The sequence below is a fragment of the Filicampus tigris genome, chromosome 5, assembly GCF_054856515.1.
Source record: "Filicampus tigris isolate MCC_2025a chromosome 5, RoL_Ftig_1.0, whole genome shotgun sequence".
NCBI classification, from domain to species: domain Eukaryota; kingdom Metazoa; phylum Chordata; class Actinopteri; order Syngnathiformes; family Syngnathidae; genus Filicampus; species Filicampus tigris.
In genome coordinates this window covers 10,398,874-10,417,569 of record NC_141221.1, presented here as the reverse complement: position 1 = coordinate 10,417,569, position 18,696 = coordinate 10,398,874, and the positions used below count along the sequence as shown (strand labels likewise).

General features: G+C 40.9%; 3 protein-coding genes across 8 annotated transcripts; 1 reads left to right on the top strand and 2 right to left on the bottom strand.

The window, feature by feature from the left end:
• Positions 1-212: 212 nt before the first annotated feature.
• On the bottom strand, positions 213-3,627 carry ppil3 (peptidylprolyl isomerase (cyclophilin)-like 3). The gene is made up of 6 exons (XM_086030895.1): positions 3,467-3,627; positions 3,209-3,283; positions 1,733-1,826; positions 1,579-1,646; positions 651-769; positions 213-529 (listed from the first exon to the last, which is right to left on the bottom strand). Exons 1-6 carry the CDS (start codon positions 3,467-3,469, stop codon positions 403-405), a joined length of 486 nt encoding a protein of 161 aa, XP_085887021.1. The 5' UTR covers positions 3,470-3,627; the 3' UTR covers positions 213-402.
• A 721-nt stretch (positions 3,628-4,348) lies between these two features.
• LOC147147226 (volume-regulated anion channel subunit LRRC8A) lies at positions 4,349-13,282 on the bottom strand. 2 transcript variants are annotated; one of them, XM_086031213.1, is made up of 4 exons: positions 12,687-13,282; positions 12,020-12,133; positions 7,129-9,247; positions 4,349-6,512 (listed from the first exon to the last, which is right to left on the bottom strand). In XM_086031213.1, the coding sequence occupies exons 3-4, from the start codon at positions 9,238-9,240 to the stop codon at positions 6,237-6,239; spliced, it is 2,388 nt and encodes a 795-aa protein (XP_085887339.1). In that variant the 5' UTR covers positions 9,241-9,247; positions 12,020-12,133; positions 12,687-13,282; the 3' UTR covers positions 4,349-6,236. The 2 variants fall into 2 exon arrangements, with proteins under 2 accessions (XP_085887339.1, XP_085887340.1); XM_086031214.1 differs by lacking the exons at positions 12,020-12,133; positions 12,687-13,282 and adding an exon at positions 11,434-11,521.
• On the top strand, positions 12,019-18,332 carry hscb (HscB mitochondrial iron-sulfur cluster cochaperone). Of its 5 annotated transcripts, none has more exons than XM_086031220.1 (7): positions 12,047-12,146; positions 13,272-13,321; positions 14,360-14,456; positions 16,135-16,224; positions 16,323-16,467; positions 17,450-17,497; positions 17,660-18,332. In XM_086031220.1, exons 2-7 carry the CDS (start codon positions 13,314-13,316, stop codon positions 17,752-17,754), a joined length of 483 nt encoding a protein of 160 aa, XP_085887346.1. In that variant the 5' UTR covers positions 12,047-12,146; positions 13,272-13,313; the 3' UTR covers positions 17,755-18,332. The 5 variants fall into 5 exon arrangements, with proteins under 5 accessions (XP_085887343.1, XP_085887346.1, XP_085887345.1 ...); XM_086031219.1 differs by lacking the exon at positions 12,047-12,146 and adding an exon at positions 12,212-12,355; XM_086031216.1 differs by lacking the exon at positions 12,047-12,146 and adding an exon at positions 12,252-12,355 and having other exon boundaries at positions 13,276-13,321.
• The last annotated feature ends 364 nt before the right edge of the window (positions 18,333-18,696 follow it).

Below are 18,696 nucleotides of genomic sequence, written 5' to 3'. Positions count from 1 at the left end.
CATCATTAATAAAGACCTCTCTCTATTGGAAGTTCAAAAAGTCTATTTTGACAAAGTAAGGAGAAGAAAGTAGATATCCGTTTTTGAAAAGTAGGGAGTTAAAGTAAAAAGTCAAAAGAATTTAAGTACAGATACTCAAACAATCTACTCAAGTACAGTAACAAAGTATTTTCACTTTAATTCCCACCACTGACAACCATGGCAAGTAAAAGTAATTTGATTACATTTTATTTCATAAAAAAAACATGTTCAAATGTACAATTTATGAATGCCAAATAAATGAGGAGAATACCACTTTACATTATTTAGGGAAAAAATACCGTAATGTTCACTTCTGAGACTTTCCTTTTTTGTTTTTTTAAACAGACTGACAAAAGCTTGTGGGCATAATTATGACGCTTTCTAACCAGCAAAAGGGTTGGCGTGAATGGTTACATCTTTAATCCGAGTTTCAGTCAACGGTCGGAAGGTCTTCTCATGCACGGGGAGTTTCTCCAGCTCATCCAATGCTTCCAAGCCATCGATAATCCTAGGAAAAATAAACATAAACACACATGATCTGACATTCTTTTAATAGATTAATTAGCATTTTGTATGAAGATTTATCAGGATTTGCATTTGTAAATAATAAGTTAAAGTACTGTACGTACTTTCCAAAGACCGTATACTTCATGTCCAGATGAGGCTGTTTGGCGTAGGTGAAGAAAAACTGGGAGCCATTTGTATTTGGACCATTGTTTGCCATAGAAACCACTCCTCTAACATTATGCTGAAACAAACAAAAGAGGATTTACACAACACTGCTCCTCACCAAAAGAATACCAAACCAACAGCTAAGCACGAAGATAGCAGCATCAAGCTTTGGGGCTGTTTTTCTTCAGCCGGAACCAGAACCACAGTCAAGGAGGATGGAATTATGAACAGTTCTACATAACAGTAAGTGTTAGCACAAAATGTCCAGCCATCTGCTAAACGTAAAATAAATGTCGGGAAAAGCCAACTAGAACATCTGAACTTTGTGTGGAGTTTAATCAAAGACATTGCAAATGGTTTCATGAGTTTGAACATGAATGGGTAATTCAAAGCACACAGCCACACCTCCAGTTGTAAGAGGGTGTGCAGACTTGTGCAACCACATGATCTCAAGCATTAATTTGCATTTCTCTTGTGAAAATGGGTCACTTTATTGGTAGCTAAAGTTTTGAAATAACTTATCTTGGTCTCATCTTGTTTTCTAGTAGAAACCTACAAAAGTAAAACCAGTGCCGGGGCTAAACATCCCTTAACAGACAAAAAAGGTTCATCTGTAAATTAGTCTTATCTTCTCACCTTATTCTTCTTTCCTGCCACCGTCCTTTCAGGAAAAGAAGAATGGCAAAAAAAAAAAAAAAAAAAAAAGAATCTCAAAGAAGTTCATCCTTTGATGCTGGATGAAATTAGGTCTACTCAGGTGCAAGGAAAGTTAGTGTGCAATTTTGGGTTGAACTCCAAATTGCATCAGCTTCAAGGCATTCTGACCTTCCATGTACCGCCGCAATTGAAAATTGGAAAAAGAAAGAAAAAAAAGGGCCCACTTACTTTTAAATGTTCGCTGAACTCATCTTCAAACTTGCGCCCCCATATGCTTGTGCCTCCTTTTCCAGTGCCTGCGTGATTTTGCATCCAGAACAAATCACACAAAGGCCACGACAACATTGCCATTGTAAACAATCACTTCGATGTGGTTTTCTACCTGTTGGGTCTCCAGTTTGCACCATGAAGCCTTTAATGTTTCGGTGGAAGATGCATCCTTTGTAGAAGCCGCTGGCACACAGGGCGAGGAAGTTCTAAAATTAAAATGTTTTCGTGGTTTTAGTCTGTTTTGTTAGGGCTGAACAATTAATCCAATTCATACCAACATTGCAATGTAGTAGAAATAACGGATTATATAGTACCTTGATAGGTCCAGTTCTTATTAAGAGCAGTTCACATGTTTACATATCATTGTTTCATGAAAGATGAAAAGTACTTGTGAAAAAAACTGACTGCAGATTTGTCTGCATTATTGTTGTAAACTAACATATGATTTACTGACTTTACAGTACATTTACACCACATTTGTTTGGTGGAATTCTGTGAAGTGTGTAAGTTAACAACTCTAATTGAAGCCCAAGTTTGAGTACGTTCAATAGTGAATCACAAGAGTTAGTTTAATTACAACACAATAACTGACTCTGGCCTGTCTGCTGAAGAACAGTAGCGAGAGGTGGAGATGTGAAGCTAACTGCACACATTTCCATGAAAAGCCGCATGGTTGTTTTATTCTTCTTCTATTATCTGACTGTGTCTGTATGTAGTATCTTACTGATCATTTACATTTGCATGTAGTAATGTATCCAAATCCAGCTTTGTAAACCCCACTTCTACCTCAGTAGAAATTTTTAAAAGACGACTAAAGATTTGTATACTTTTGCATTTAGTTGAACTATTTGTTGGCCACTTTAGTCAGGGGATGTCGTTAATATGTTTTCAATATGTTGTGATTAAGGGCTATAATTATAAACAAATTTGACTTGACTCTTAGCCACACCTTTGAGATGCTTCATGTTCTCATATCAAGTTGTCTGATCTGTTTGAAAAGATAACCTCTGTTCTCATTTGTTTCAGATATATATCTGTCTCTGAGAGTTTTTACCACAACAATGCATTCACAAAAATAAAAATGAAAATATTTTTTGACGAATTTCAATCTTATTTCTTTAGTGCTTGTATTAATTAGAATGGCGTATGAGCTGGAGCCTAACCTAGCTGACTTTGGGCAAGATGCTGGGTACACCCTGGACTGGTTTCCAGCCAATCTCAGGGAACATACACAAGCAACCATTCGCCCTCACATTCTCACCAGTTAGCAATTTAGAGTCTAGCATGTTTTGCATAGCACACGAAGGGAGAACATGCAAACTCCACGTTGGATGGATATCGCAGAGAGTTGAATTTGGAACCTCTCTGACGGTGTCAATTAAACATGATATTCAAAATCCACTCTTACCCCGGGTCTCTTGCCTTTTTCAGTTGAAACACAACTTACATATCTCTCCTTAACCAAGATGGCACTTAGCCATCTCTCCTCCCTCGTCCAATAAAGAACGAATTTACAACAATTTTCCTCAAGCAGGAAATGCGTCGTGAAGAACAAAGTGAAAGGGAAATATGATCTTCTTTTACTCACCTCACACGTTTTCGGTGCGCGTTCACAAAATATTTCAATTTTGATGTCTCCTAAATCTGTCTGAAGGGTAACAGCCTGTACACATACACAAACACCGAAGGACAAAACCAAGAAATAAAATCAGTCAGTTTGGCCCGTGAGTTAAAAAACAAACCACTAATTATTTGGAAATTACTTTTCTTTTTTAAATGAAGAAGTATACTCTGAGCTACTGTGATACATTTGAACACTCTTAAATTAAAAACGAAAAAAAGTTACCATTTTAAACGTTGCTACAGTGCATTAGTGCAGCGGCGATATATGTCCGTGTAGATGGCATCTACTAAGCGGATAATGATTCCGGCCGGGACGAATAAAGTATAGGCACAGTACTGTACTGTCCTGTACAATGAACCTCGGTTTCCGTCCCGACATTTTATTTATTGGAATTATAACTTTACTGCGGCATTTGGGCTAAGCAACAGGCTACAGCACGTTCCGAATTATGTACAAATGAGTTGCTGCCGCAGGAACGGAATTCTGTCGTAAACCGACGATCCTTGGCTGTCTACGTTGCCTGAAATCAATACGACTAATCTTGAATAATCTTAGTGTAGTAACATTATAAAGTTTGAGGATTTCAAAGGCAAAACAAACAGTCCAGCGTCGTAAATAATGTGCAACGGCCACACATTAGTTGACAACACGAACTTGAAGAAGTTTGTAAATGAAAACATTTTGGTTACCAGTAAATTCAGTGAACCATGTTGAACTGTAATATTCATGTAAATAATGTGAACTGATTAGTTTTGCTGTGAGAGGATTTGTACTCTCGGTTTTGTAATCTGGGGGAGGCGGTGTCTAGTCAAACCATGGCTCTAATCTTTTTTTCGACTTAAACATCAACAAAACATATGACTGGTTATGCAAGTCACAGGACGATTACAATATGAAAAATGATGGTGAGTGGTCTAACAACATTGTCACTACTCAAAGGAGCCACGTAGGTTTTCATATGAATTAAGGCCAGACTATGAAATTGATATTTACTTGATACTTTTTAGTAAAATAAATGTACAGCAATCTAGTCAATGTATTGTTGTTACCCTGCCTAGAATAATCTAAGAAAGTAATGACGGCATTAATTAAATATTTCAGTCATTAGACGGTCAGTCACAATTTATTTTATTTGCAAAAGATTTGAATTTGATTGATTTTTCATTTCACACACCCATGACTCTCTCTCATTACCAAAACAATTATAATACGAAATATCTAAACATAAGTTTGCAAAGTAATAACAGTTATACACTATTTAATCATATAAAAAGGAGCATAGCCTACATCACAATGGTTTCTCATTCATTAACTCTTTCAAGTTAGCTCCAAATGATTAATGACCAATGCATTACAAAACATTTACAATACAATACACAGAAATGTTGTTCCGTTTCTGCCGTGATTATTTGGAGCAAAGTAGTCTTCCACATTAGCTTTAATAGGTGGTCAAGTGTACAAAGCATTAGACTCGCAATGAAAAACAAAAAACTGCAACAGTACAGGAGTGAACTGGAGTTAAGGCAAGTGGCCTGCACACACATCTGTTAGAATAGAATCATACCGCCACATCATTTTTTGTGTCACTGGTAGATGATCTATGGTATCTTTTTCAATTGACAAAATGCACATTTGCTCCAGTTTATCAAAGTAATTGTGCGTATCAGGTGTACATCTGCGAGGTCATGGAAACTTGCAATCAGATATACATGACAGTGACAAACTCCTCATCATATGTGGGTTTACTAGAAGGTGTTCATTCGGAGTGGGTTAGGTTGCCCTTGGCAACTAAGCATGTTGCGTTACTTTTGTAACATTGACATTATTTGATAATATATCCCCAAAACCTCTTCTCCTACCAGGATTTAGACCAGGGGATGGGGAAGCTCCCCCTAACACATGCCCCCCCCACACACACACACACATCAGCAGCCATTTCATTTGTATAAAGTCACCCACTTATGGAAAAACAAATGTTAATGATTGTAAATTGTGAGCAGCCAAGGCATTTCATTACTGTTCCTCTGAGGGTTTCTTTTAGAACTGCATGGCGGGTTGCTGCTGGATCAAATACTGGTAGGTAACGTCCCCCATCCTACATCTAGACCAAGCAAGCTATTACTGCAAATAACAGTCGTTCAGAGGACTCTCTGGCATGCACTCAAACACATTTTCTCATATATTAATAAATTTGGATCACACCTTTCACTCAACATTTTTTTCTAAATATTTTTACAGTACAGTATATGCTTACAGGTCTGAAATTCAGGACTAGTATGGGAAAAAAAAAAAAAACTATACAAAAGACAGTTAAATCCAGGTGACAGGGAGCTGGCACACACTATTCATTTTCAAACTTAAATGATTGTCAACTTGACAGTGTAGTTGTACTTTGTACGGTTGTAAATATATGCAACATATAACATGATATAATGATCTTAACGTTCACAACTTCACAAAGTCCTTCAAAAAAAATTGATTCATTGTCCATGAATCCAACACTAAAGTCCGCTGGTTTGGATACTATGACTTAAATACAAAACAAAGACCATGCAGGGTCACCTTGGCATCTCAATGGCTTGCTGACATCACAACACATTTAAGAATACAGAAGAATGTCCTCTTTAGTGCTTGTGAATTATTTAAAAAAAAAAAATGCTCAGTATAGTTGGCCTATCATTTTGCATACTTAAAATTCTCCACCATCATTGAGATGCATAAAATGTAAACAATCACAATGGCACTGCTTCTCCAAATTTCCCTTTGGGATCAATAAATTGTTCTCGTATTATTGCTAAATAGCCTGATGAGTGGGTCAGAGTGCATGTCCATTTGGGATGCTAAGCACGAAAAGAACAAAAATTGTGCCAAACTGGTGAACACATCCCCTTCCGTATTGGCTGTACAAGACGCCATCCCATGTCGGGGTTGGGGCGGTTGCTTCTGTGACTGGCCTCCTAGGTAGCGAGTATCCATGAACTCATGGCTACGTTCAAATCTGCTCTTTGTCCGTCCTCCACAACTGTTCTTTGACTTCCGTGGGTAGGGTGTTGAAGAGGTCCTCCTCCACAATGAGACCAGTTCTCTTTAGCTGCCGGCACTCTGCCAGCTCCACGGGCAGACACTCCAGACGATTGCCTCTCAACTCGAGTTGCGTCAGTCCGGTCAGCTCGCCGAAGCGTGACGGCAAAGACTGCAGGCAGTTGTTGCCCAGGTTCAAAGTGCGCAGTTTCTTGCACTGGAACAGCTCATTGGGCAGGCTCTCGATCTGCATGTCAAAGTGGTTGATGGGGTGGGGTATGGGGGTGGATGAAAGGGGAAAACATTACAATTTGATAGTAAAATCAGAAAGGTATGGTTCTTGAACAATCGATTGTAATAAAAGAAAGCCCTTCAGATACATCTTTTAATACCTGATTTTGTTTTGACCACAGGTAAATGACCGGATCTGCTATATAACTAGTGTGACATAACTCTCAATGAATTAGAGGACCATTAGCGATACAGTCTGATACAAGGCTGTGTACTGACATAATCTGCAAATCAGGCCAACAAACGTGTTTGAAATGTCTTTCCGTGGTAATGCAGAAAGTTTTAAAATTGCACTTCTGTGAAGCACCAAAGAAGCGCAAAATGTTTTTTTTCCAATTACCAAAGTTTCGACGTCATTCGGCGCTTTATTCCAATTGAATTGACAAAACTCCACGATAACGCCCAAGAGACGGCACTGTCTAGATCCATCCTACAGCGTAAAACAGACCTGCACTCCAATGAAAGGCTACTGAGAAGCAGGCGGAACTGATTATATTATTTTGGGACCCTGTTCAATTAACCTGAACCGTAAAGTGGAAAGAGGCAGTTTCAATGACAGGTCATATACTCACTCTATTGGCAGTCACAGCAAGGTACTGAAGGTTCTGCAGGGAGCCAATGTCAGCTGGGATGTTGGTTAAGTTGTTATGGCTCAGGTCCAGAAAGCGAAGCTTGCGACAATAAAACAACTGGCCGGGAATCTTCTCAATCTTATTTCTGTTCAGGTACAGTTTCTCTAGATTGATCAGCGTGCCAATCTGAATGGGAATGTAGGCAATCTGATTATACCAGAGTTTAAGGCAGACCAGCCTGTGCAGGTGCTGGAAACTGATGATCTCCTCGATAGTCTTCAGGTTGTTGTCCTTCAAATCGATCTCCTGTAAATTGTGCAGGCTGAAGATGGAGTGTGGTATGCGCTCGAGATCGCAGCGAATCAGCTCCAGTTCGGTCAGGTTGACCATTTTCTTCAGGCTGTTGAGCACCATCAGCTTGGTGCCTTCGTTGTTGACGGACAGCTTCTGGAGATGCATGCCCACGTCGGTCACCACCTGAGGCAGCTTGGTGAGATTGCTCTTTAAACGAAGAACCTTGAGCCGTTTGAGCTCCCTCAGCCCGTCGATGACGATGTAACGGTTGTTCTCAGCGCTGAGATTCCCGGTTAGATGAAGCTCACTGAGATTCTTCAAACTATAAATCCATAAAGGAATCTCTTTGATATCGGTGAATTTGATGTGCAGCGACTTCAAATTCTCCCGCAAAAACGCCAATGCCGGAGCTTCAATTTTTGCCGGGGTGTGGTAAAGCCACATCTCTCGCAGGTTGACAAGCTGAGCAATTATCGGCGGGATGGTCACATCCGGTATGAGCTCCAGTTTGAGAACCTCCAGCTCCATCAGGTCGAATACTGTGTCTGGAATGCCGCTTAGCATGAAAAGGTGCAGCTCCAGCTTCTCTTGAGAGTTCTTGGTTATCCTCTGCCTCAGCTTGTCCAGTGTCCACTCATTGTTGAGGTTGAGCTGCCTCAATTTGTTTTCGCTCACTTCGGAGAGGAACACGGCAAAGCGCTTGGAGTAGAGCGGGTCATACTGATCTATCATATGCAACATGAACGCAAAGTCGTTCTTAACATCGGGTATGTCACTGTAGCTGCTCTCTTCTCGTATTGACTCGAAGGAATACTTCTTGAGAGAGCGCCGCAACATCCAGCAAAGCGTATACATGCAGATGAAGCCATACACCACTACTAAGCTAATGTAAAAACAGGCCAAGATCTTAAATAGTGTAGCCAACGGATGAGCACAGCGATACACGCTGTAACCAGTCAGACTCTCAATATCAACATTACAGTCCACGCTGAACTTGATATCGTTCACATAATACCCTGTATAGCAGATTATCAAGATGAATTTGATGACCTTGATAATAGTCTGACGGATGTACAGCCTGTACACGATGTCCCCTTCTTCCACATGTATTCTGAACTTCTTGACTTTCTCAAAGAGAGCTTTGGCCTGTTCACCTTCCTTCTTATCCAAAACCCCCGTCTCTGTTCGATCGACAATGCCCTGCTCAAGGCGCGTCTTTGTCCTCTGGAGCATAGGAACACTGGCTTCCACATCTTCACTGATGACGGACTCCTTGTGCTCCATAGAGCCGTTCATTTTCATTGGTTTGGGATCACTTTCTTCAACCACCGTTTCAGACAGAGCCCTGGTAGTCCATGGCGAGTCGAAGCACTTCAGTAAGATGGACACAAAGTGCTCTAGTTTGGAGCTAGTGCGGGGAAACTTAAACCAAAAGTTGCTACAGGCTAAGAAAATAAGGGTATGGAGTAACACCAGGTAGGGGAAATACTTGGCAAACCAGTGTAATCTAGTCTCGTAGCACACAGCGTCTACATAGTTGTACTGGTGGCGGTCCAAATCATACTGGATTCCTTTGGGCTCCAATGAAAAAGGGGTGGTAAAGGAGGAATTTAAGTTCTTCTTGCAGGTCTGATCCACCACCCACTTGCAAGGCAAGCAGATCATCTTGTCCTGGGTGACTTGAAGAGTCCCCCCGAACACAGAGATCATGAGCATAACGATGGAAATGTAGTCCGTGAACACATCCCACCATGGTTTCAGGATGCGGTAGGCTGGCTGTGTGTCCACAAAGTACCGCAGTTCTGTGATGGGGATCATGGTTTATCTGTGAGAAAAAGCACAGATTTGAGCAAACTAGTACAGTGAGAATAAGATGCTCGGTTCACGCTAAGTAAGTAGATAGGGATATTGATTTGTTTTATAAGTATTATTTGGATGTTTAGGGGAAAAGCCGAAAGGATAACAACAACACTTGTTACTTACAAGTTCCGTATTTCAGTTCTCTGAAATGAACTGTGCACACAGTATTTCTAGTCTTTAGTTCACATTTCTGTAAAAACTTGATAAAAATGAGTCACAGAATGTGATCAACTGAGAACCACTGCTTGAAGACTGTGTGAAAAGGACGTTTCGGCTTTTTCCGACAAAGTGTTTGCTTATAGAATTTACTATAATGGATATGACGATTTTGTTTTAACAGATCCAATTAATCTCTGAAATGGGGTGCTAGACAGGATGTGGGCTTTTGTGTTTTTGGTCGACGTTTTAAAAAAATAAAATCATCTGTCAAATCAACATTTTTAAGGGTAATTTAAGATCAATTTGAAAAAAATAAAAGTTTTTGCGATCACAGTTGGTTGTATATTTACGGTTTGAACTACTAATATGGGCAATTATAAACATTTTGGGTGGTGGGTAATTACTCACAGCTGTATGCTATTCGCAGTAGGGCTTACTGTATAATGGTGTGGAGCCATTTAAACACACCAGTCAAGTATTGGACTAAGGTGCTGTCATGAGACAGTATTGTATACTGCACAGTAATAGATGTCAAGTCAACTGCTGCTATGTTACTCACCTCATGCTTCAGGCATCACAAGATGTAATTAAAAAGGGTACTTTGGACAGCAGCAGAGTAAGCTCCTATGTTGCATGAAACTTTAAACCGATTCAAAAACGCAACTGGATTTGCATCATATTGTTGTCTAGTGATTCCACAGAAAATATCGCAACATCGTTTATTGTGTTGCTGGCAATATTTAAGACATTAGAACAGTCAATATGAGTTTTCGCTGACAGCCGGAGACCATGGTGTTCGTTAATAACAATTCTGCCTGGCGGACTTGTGCCATAGACCAGTGTTTCGCAACCTTTTTGAGCCAAGGCACTCAACTTTTAGTTTAGAAAAATCTCATGGTCAAGCACCAAAGAAAAATAAAGTTCACAGGTACACATTCTGCCTGTCACTGCAGAGATCCCCCATTAATACAGTGGAACCCCCAATATTAGCCATTTGGCAATGTGACCTATTCTCTTGAGTTTCTTTTGGAACCTATTCTCCGTTGATTGCATAAAAACCTGCCTATTTGTGATTTTCTGTAAGAGACAAACAACTGTTACTGTTGGCCATAACCACGCCAAAAAACAAACAAGTTGTCCACTCAAACAAACCTCTGTGTTGAATAATCACAAATCTAAAAGCAGCAATGTTAGATTTGCGATTAACAGTCAGCGGAGGGGGATTCTGTACATGTCTACTTTAGCTCGCGGTAGTTTCGCTAAACTAGGACTAAACATTGCAATTGAAATCAGTGTCATCCATAACAACAGTTCAGCTGACCTATGCGAAAACTACAGAATCTACGACAGCAAGTTCAGTTAACGGTCAGTAAACACGAAAGCGCTAAATGCTACGTTGGCCCAGTGGGCTACAAGCAGCAGATTTTAGCGCTAATGCTGGCCGCTCCAGAAATGTTAGCACCATCGATGCAATTCTTGCACTCTGCCTGTGCTGTCAAATAAATGTTCGTTGTTTTACACTGAACTGCATTGTTACAGTAATTCATCATCATCATAAGTGTTGACTTGTATGCAGAGGTATTGTACATTGTATCTGTGTACTTAGCTATAAGCTTTTACAAAACTGTAATTTTATGGGTTCAGCAATTTCTTAAGTATGTCTGAAAAGTGTTTAGTTTTCTGATAAAAATAGGCCTCAAATGTTACACAAAAAGCGGCTAGTGGTAGTTTGTCGAAGTTGATAGTCGGAAACACTAACGGAAGCCCGTTTAAAATGATAGTCGGACCGGCCTATAGGCGATTGCTATTTGGTCCGGCCGGACAAAAATACGGATAGACAAACGGGTACAGACAAGGGTACCCCGGCTGTAGGCGGAAGGCGATAAATGGACCGCAATTTTTTGGTAAAATGCCCAGCTCTGGATTTAACAGTCATAAAATGAACATACAATTATTCATGCGCATTAGAAGCAGAAAATTTATTCTACTTACACATTTGTAAAGAGCAATAAGTCCACAAGTTTGCAGTAAACAACATTCAGTGTCAGCTCTTTTGCCGACGTTGTCCATCAGTGTTTCCAATCAGCCCCTGGCTTGGCGTGTGTGCGGCACACCCAGCAAGGGACTCCTCTAAAGATGATGTTCCGTTTTGGCATGTTTAACCCAAACAACGCGACGGCCAGAGGAGCCACCTCTCTCGCTAGCTCTCTATTCTTAGCCATTTCCGTTAATAATACCCAGAGTATTGTCTGTGGGGGCCTTGAGAAGCACCTCCCTTGACCTTCAGTAGGAGAGATCCTGTTTACCTTATAAAAAGTGCTTTCTCCAACCAGTTGCCTCTCCGGGATACTCTACTGTCACCTTTTCCCTCACCTCCCCAACACACCTACACTTAGACAATAAGAGGCAGGCGCTGGCAGTCATCGCGGGCGTCTACTTTGTTCGGAAACGATAAAGTCGGGGACACCAAGTCTGTGTCAGGGGCCAAAAAGCAAATTTATACTGGCTTAACTTCAGAGCTCCTTTTCATCTACTCAGATCACGTCACAGCATGTGTGCGTACAATTGTGTAACTTACTGCTTTCTCTGTGTTATCTGGACTCCAGCTGTTGGTGATGGATGAGCCGTTTTCTGTGAGTCCATGAGCGTTCTTGGACCATCGCCACTATCATTGCCATGAGCTGTGTGAAACCTATATTTAAAAAGTAAGATTTTAAAAAACTACAACAACACACGCGCGCACACACACACGCATGCGCGCACAGGCTGATTCAATGGATCTGTCTGGCTCGTGTGACATTGATGTACACTTGATTTTAAAAAAAATGCTGAGAAAGTAAAATTCATGGTAGTTTGAGTGTGAGCATGTGATTAACCTTAATGAGAAGTTGGATTCAGAAGCCATTCAACATCGGTAACATTAGAACAAACGGGCTTTGTTTAAAAAAAGGCTTACTCATTGAAGAACACAATGTTGGGATTTAAAAAACAGGCAGTTGTTGTTGTTTTTTTGTTTTGACATTGTACACGTGAATGTGACATGCAGTCTACTTAACACGAACCTCTTCAGCGCGCTAGCGGCTAGCCCATGGGTGCTGTTAGCCAGCGAGCGAACTAGCTACATGTTTACCACCGGGCTCTTTGTGTCATCTGGTGTTGGACTTAAATTGGTGATAAACGCCATGGAAAATATGTCAGCGAGGCAACGACAAGTTGTGAGAAAACAGCCTGAAGCGTTGACTTACTGTGTTTGAAGGCGTGCGTTTGAATCCAGAACCACTGGAAGGAGCGTATATTTGCCTTTTTGTGGCTAGGGTAGCAAAAGCTAATAGCAATAGCCGCTGTTTTCCAGGCACAATCCAGCGGCTGCAGTCACCACCCGTCACCGCCTACCGATAGGTGGCAGTGTGCTCCTTTGCTACTCAACGTAGAAGAAGACGCCGCTTCCCGGAGATGCTTATGTATTTGTTTTTAGTTGCAAAACAGCTTTAAATAGGGTCTATTTAAAATCCCAAATGGTGTCACTGATCATTTTGCGAACGGTATGCTCATTCCGGACGCTGCCGCTCACAAGCTGGCTCGTGACGAGTCAACCGGCCGCTTTCAAAGCTGTTACATGCCTAGCAAACTGTTTGGTTGTAGGCTCAGCAAATGACACATGGAGTAGCAAGACGACCGTCAGAGCTTTTGGGATGGAAAGAGAGTTAACATGCTACTTCAGTAACGTCACGACAATCAGGAACTGCAGCACATACAATGTTCAAATGAACTGCTGGAAGTGTAAAGAACCTATTGACAAAAGCCCTATATTCTTCTGCTCGTCCTGTAAGGTAGTCCAGCCTCCTAATGAGGGAGTGTCCTTCTTCAGCATCATGGACTGGTGAGCATCTTGAAACCTTCATGTCATACATAGTCAATCAGTTTTACAGACTCGAGTTTCAAGCGTGAACAACAAGATACACAATACAAGCAGCAAGATGCAAATATTCAAAAGTGTATGCACGTTTACATACAAAAGAGCATCATACAGTACGAAGAGCTTACTCGCACAGATGTTCTCCAACCACAGCCATAACTACGAGGCGTGCAAAAATAATCAAGCTGTCTCTTCTCTCTTGAGTTGTACAGGCGAGGTAAGGCAACCTTTGCAAAATAGTTGCCTCCGAGAAGCACATACCTCATGTCAACGTTTCCAACATGTGGACAAATTTCTGCTTTTGTGACATTGAATGGGCATCATGACTTGTGGCGATAATCAGCACGACTCAGATTTCCTTCCATCAGGCTCCTTTCTTGTCAATGAAATTGACCAGCGTAGGTGTTGAACAGGTGATTAGAAGGTTAGAATAGAGGGAAACAGCCGCTGATGGAGTTTCAATTGCTTTATTGAACAAACGGTAACAAAACACAGTTCAGATAAGCACATTCTTAGCCGACCTGCTGATGGCGTCAACTGACGCCGTCACTATACAGACACAGTGGCTAACGCTAAAGACATTTAACAGCCAGTCGACCTTGTTCACTTCCATGTTGCTCAGCAGGCAAAAGGCAGGTACACATTAAACGACACAGATACTACAGTATAGAAAGTGAGGATGGTGCCTCCAAGTGAACACAAATAATACCTTCACCTCTCACACTTACACAGTATGTTGGTGTTGCAGTGTAAACAATTAACATTTCAATATTTCCAATAAATAAACGAAATGCTTGGTTGTCATTTTGTGTATTTTGTCTATTGCGTGTGTGGTCTGGAATGAAACCCCAGCGATAAACGATGGATTACTGTATATCAAACTGTTTCTGACTTACAGATCTACCGTACTGCATGACTAGGCAGCTCAACAGGACAGGTGGAAAATAATCACTTCAGCAAATAATTAAATGATAATATGCATCGACCTTTTTCTCCCCACAGTGAGGACACATTTGCACTGGACACGCACAAACTGCAGAAAAGATACTTGCAGCTCCAACGCTCCCTACATCCAGACAACTTCAGCCAGAAATCTACGGTAGGCAGGGGTTTGCAAGTGGATAACAGCCCAGGAGCATTGTCCGTGAGTGGTCTGCCGCTTCACGATCCAATAGTTAGTTAGCTAGTATTTTTGAAGTACTGTACAGCCCTCAACATACATGAGTAAACACAATTTAAAAAGTAATCTCATCAGTTTCCCAGTGAACACAATAGCACATTTTTGAAATATTATGATTATGCTCTTGAGTTAGTTTTTTTTTTTTTGCCATAGAAAACGTTGATATAATCACGTTGTTAAAACTTGAGTTGGTTTCACCCAATTCACCTATTTTGGATGAAAAAAAAATCAGAAAATAAGCTTTTTGTTGAAAGATACATTTTCTGTGCATCAGACATTTATATGAATAATTTTTTCTTTAGTTACACCTTGAACATCTGAACAGTCCTTTTCTTCTATAAAACACCACCACCAACAATGAAAATGTGGTTTTGGAGGCAAAATAATGTATTTACAATGAATCACCACAATGATATATGTTGAAGTGGGTGTTAAATGTATTTATTTATTTTTTTCAACAAAATGGAAATTAGTCACCCCACCGCTCTCCCAAAGTCAGCTAGGATAGGCTCAAGTTCACCCGTGACCCTTGTGAGGATAAGCAGAAGAGAAAATGGATGGATGGATGGATGGTAAACAGATGACCAAATGTGCCCTTGTCGAACATTAAAAGGAAATTGCTTGACTGTAGCGTAATAGGCTTTGTGAGTTGCTATTCTTGTGTACAGTACACATGCAGCCTGGAGTCACAATCTGCAAAGACAAGGAGGCTTCTATGGTTTCTTGACGCAGAGCCCGTGTTTTGGCTATTTTATTCATACCCCCCTCCGGCCATTTTTTTTAAATTAGACATCTTCCAGCCTCAGGGGTCTGCATCACATATAGAAAGCCCATTACTTATACAAGGCAGCCACCTACTGCATTTGTTGTTATTACAAACACAGCTCAACAATGACTGGCCCAATGGTGAGACTATTGATTTTCACAAAGAGCTGACAGATCGCATATACCTTCAAAGTACACTCACACCAGTCAACATCCCCCCGCCCCCCAAATTTTCCATTTTGTATTCGTAAACGTGTGAATACTTTCATCTGTTCATTTGAAAAGGGGCCACTAATTGTCCATCTATCCATCCATTATCTATACCGCTTATCCTCACAAGGGTCGCGGGCGTGCTTGAGCCTATCCGAGCTGTCTTCGGGCAGTAGGCGGGGGACACCCTGAATTGGTTGCCAGCCAATCACAGGGCACACAGAGACAAACAAACAACCGCACTCACAATCACACCTAGGGGCAATTTGGAGTGTCCAATCAACTTACCATGCATGTTTTTGGAATGTGGGGGGAAACCGGAGTACCCGGAGAAAACCCACGCAGGCACAGGGAGAACATGCAAACTCCACACAGTAAAGCCGGAGCCTACGACCTCTGAACTGTGAGGCGGACGTGCTAACCAGTCGACCACCGTGCCGCCGCCACTAATTGTCGGACGCATTAAAAACGGGGTGAAAAACGAGTGAAACCTGTACAGTTGAATTACAAACGAACATAAACAAACAAAAGTTAATCCACAATGTTGACTCAACAGGTTCCGCTGTATATGTATATTGGACTACAAAAAGAGGAAAATCTAGCATAAAATATTCTTTTGCAGGAAGAACAGGCGTATTCTGAACATCAGTCAGCGCTTGTCAACAAAGCCTACCAGACTCTGCTGAAGCCTTTGAGTCGCGGCCTTTATATGGTGAGTTCAAACTCCCCTGACTAACGTCGTTTGTCTCAAAGATGCGGCACGTCACCATGTCATGCGTAACGACGCCTTCTCCTCGTCTTGCATTCCAGCTGGAGCTGAAGGGGATGCACATCGGCGAAGGCACGGATTCCGGGGTGGATGCTGAGTTTCTGTTGGATCTGATGGAGATCAATGAAGCCCTCGAACAGGCACAGACTCCAGAGGAAGCTGATAAGATCGGCCAAGACACAAAATGTAAACAAATTACTTCATGTCTCCTCATTTTATTAAGTCTTTCACACAAAATCTTTGATCCGCAGTTAGTAGAGGTAACACGTCGGGTTGGTGTATTACAACAGCTCATATATACACTTGGTCAGTGATTCTCAACGTGATTATTGGGACCGTGCCTTATCCTGACCTATATTAGAACATGAGTCAGACTCTAATTATTTCCGGATTTGTAATGATATGCAGGATAAGCATAGTACTTCGATAACATTAACATTTTGAGTGAGTTTAGTTTTGTGAAAAAAAATTACAAATTTAGTTCTTGCAGTTCATGTCGTTTTTTTTTTGTTCAGCAGTTTTGGGCCGTCCTTGAATGGCCATTTTTAGGTAAGAGCACTGGGAAAAAATATAGTATATGGTTGTTTAGTTTTATTCAAATCCTTTGTTGCTGGGTTAGGATAATGATTCTTATATAGATGCGTTGAGAAATGTATTATCAAAAATCATATTAAGAGCACGTATTTTGCACGTATGCCCGTATTTTGCCCACATTTATTTCATACATCTGGTTAGTGTGTGGTTCTGTCATGTACTTCCCCCTTTAGCACTGATGAAAAATTGTGGCCCCCTCCAGCATTTAAGTTGCCCATCCCTGATATATCTATCCATGCCAGCGACATATAGTGACAGGCACAACAATCAAATGCCCTCCTACTAGATGGCAACATGGTCAACATAGAACTTGTACAGACTCGGGGGTATTAGCTAATACGCTGACCTTTATGGGTATAGAAATAGAAGTTACTAGTTAGCACAGATGCACGACAAATTGCATTTCCTTTTGAAGCTCCTGAAGCTTCTTTTTTTCTTTTCACAAAATTCACTTTGTTGTACTTTCTGCATTCACAGACACCTACTGATGCAATGTTAGCTTCCCCATGAAAGAGCCGGTCCTTTTTATGAACATGTGCAGTCGTTGAACTTGTCGCATCCTCCTCACTTGCAGGGAAACTGAAAGGCTTGACAGCGAAGATAGACGGCGCCCTGTGTGCAGGTAAGACATCAAGAAGTCCCTTTGAAACGTCTTCCACATTCCTCCCACTCATTGCGTGCTAGTTTTGTAATCTATGCTGAAGCTTTATGTCGCTCAATGAGTCATCAGTTGTACCTCTTTTTTCTGCTCTGTCTCGCCTTTATTTATTTTTTTTCCTGGCAGGAGAGCTCCAAGCTGCCAAGGCACTGCTTGCCCAAATGAAATACTTCTCAAATATTGAAGAGAAAGTCAAGGAAAAACTTTCTGGATTCATGTAATTTTGCTTCCCCTGACACCCTGGTATTATTGTGACACTTTGTAAAATTTTGTACTGAGGCATCATGATGACTTTGCATTGTAGTACATGAAGCGTTCATAAATATGGAAGAACCTTAAACTGAACTGCTTTTCAATTTAGCTTTACTTAATTTATTTAATCAGTGTTTTTGCTTTATTGCTCGTCTCGGTTCGTAATCAATGAAGCCTTAGCTTGATTGTTCCCTCGTCGTCTCTAACTTTGTCAGAGAGACAAAAGCTCCAGACGCTCCTCTTGGTTTTATTACATCTTACCTCAAAATTAACGCGTTGGCACAAACACTACTCTTAGATCACAAAAATTAAGAGGTGAATGAAATAGCGAATAGAAATTGAACAGGGAAATATCAGAACGAGACATTCTCCATTATTATAGACTGTGAGACTGTTACACCTTTTGAATTGATCCACACACACATTTGAAGTGCAATTAATTACACTGTCAACCTATTACTTATGGCAAACGTCAATATTTTGTTCAGTAAATATTGTAAAAAGCTCTTTTTTTATTGCAATAAACATGAATCATGTTTTATGCAAATATGAATTCACTTCAATTGTATTTAAGCTCCTACAGTAACCCTAACTCTCATTAAGTATGAAAGGCATTTTGTATTAGATCTTATTCTAATACTACTACTTGGAGTATTATGTTTATCAACAGCAAGACAGCATATTCAGTTCCTCAGGTTTCCTTTAGGTGGAGACAGTACACCTGTGCAGCCACAGCTCTTGGTACATGTTGTACAGACTTCATAGGAGACCAGCAGGAAGTCCTTTATTGCGGCAGACAACCTCTTGAATAATTCATGGCGGCCTCGTATTTGGCATCAACGCTATGATAATCAGGAAGAGCCGCTGAATGACGATTACCGGATGAGCCAGAGATCTGTGATCTGTGTGAT

Excerpts from the sequence above, each read along its gene's own strand:
- ppil3 (XM_086030895.1), bottom strand. Across the intron at positions 1,827-3,208 it reads GCGCACCGAAAACGTGTGAG|AACTTCCTCGCCCTGTGTGC; the intron begins GTGAGTAAAAGA and ends TTTTAATTTTAG. Across the intron at positions 1,647-1,732 it reads GCAAACTGGAGACCCAACAG|GCACTGGAAAAGGAGGCACA; the intron begins GTAGAAAACCAC and ends AAAATCACGCAG.
- LOC147147226 (XM_086031213.1), bottom strand. The coding sequence starts at position 9,240 with ATGATCCCCATCACAGAACTGCGGTACTTTGTGGACACACAGCCAGCC. Across the intron at positions 6,513-7,128 it reads TTGCTGTGACTGCCAATAGA|ATCGAGAGCCTGCCCAATGA; the intron begins GTGAGTATATGA and ends TTTGACATGCAG.
- hscb (XM_086031215.1), top strand. The coding sequence starts at position 12,957 with ATGGTGTCACTGATCATTTTGCGAACGGTATGCTCATTCCGGACGCTG. Across the intron at positions 14,457-16,134 it reads ACTTCAGCCAGAAATCTACG|GAAGAACAGGCGTATTCTGA; the intron begins GTAGGCAGGGGT and ends ATTCTTTTGCAG. Across the intron at positions 17,498-17,659 it reads AGACGGCGCCCTGTGTGCAG|GAGAGCTCCAAGCTGCCAAG; the intron begins GTAAGACATCAA and ends TTTTCCTGGCAG.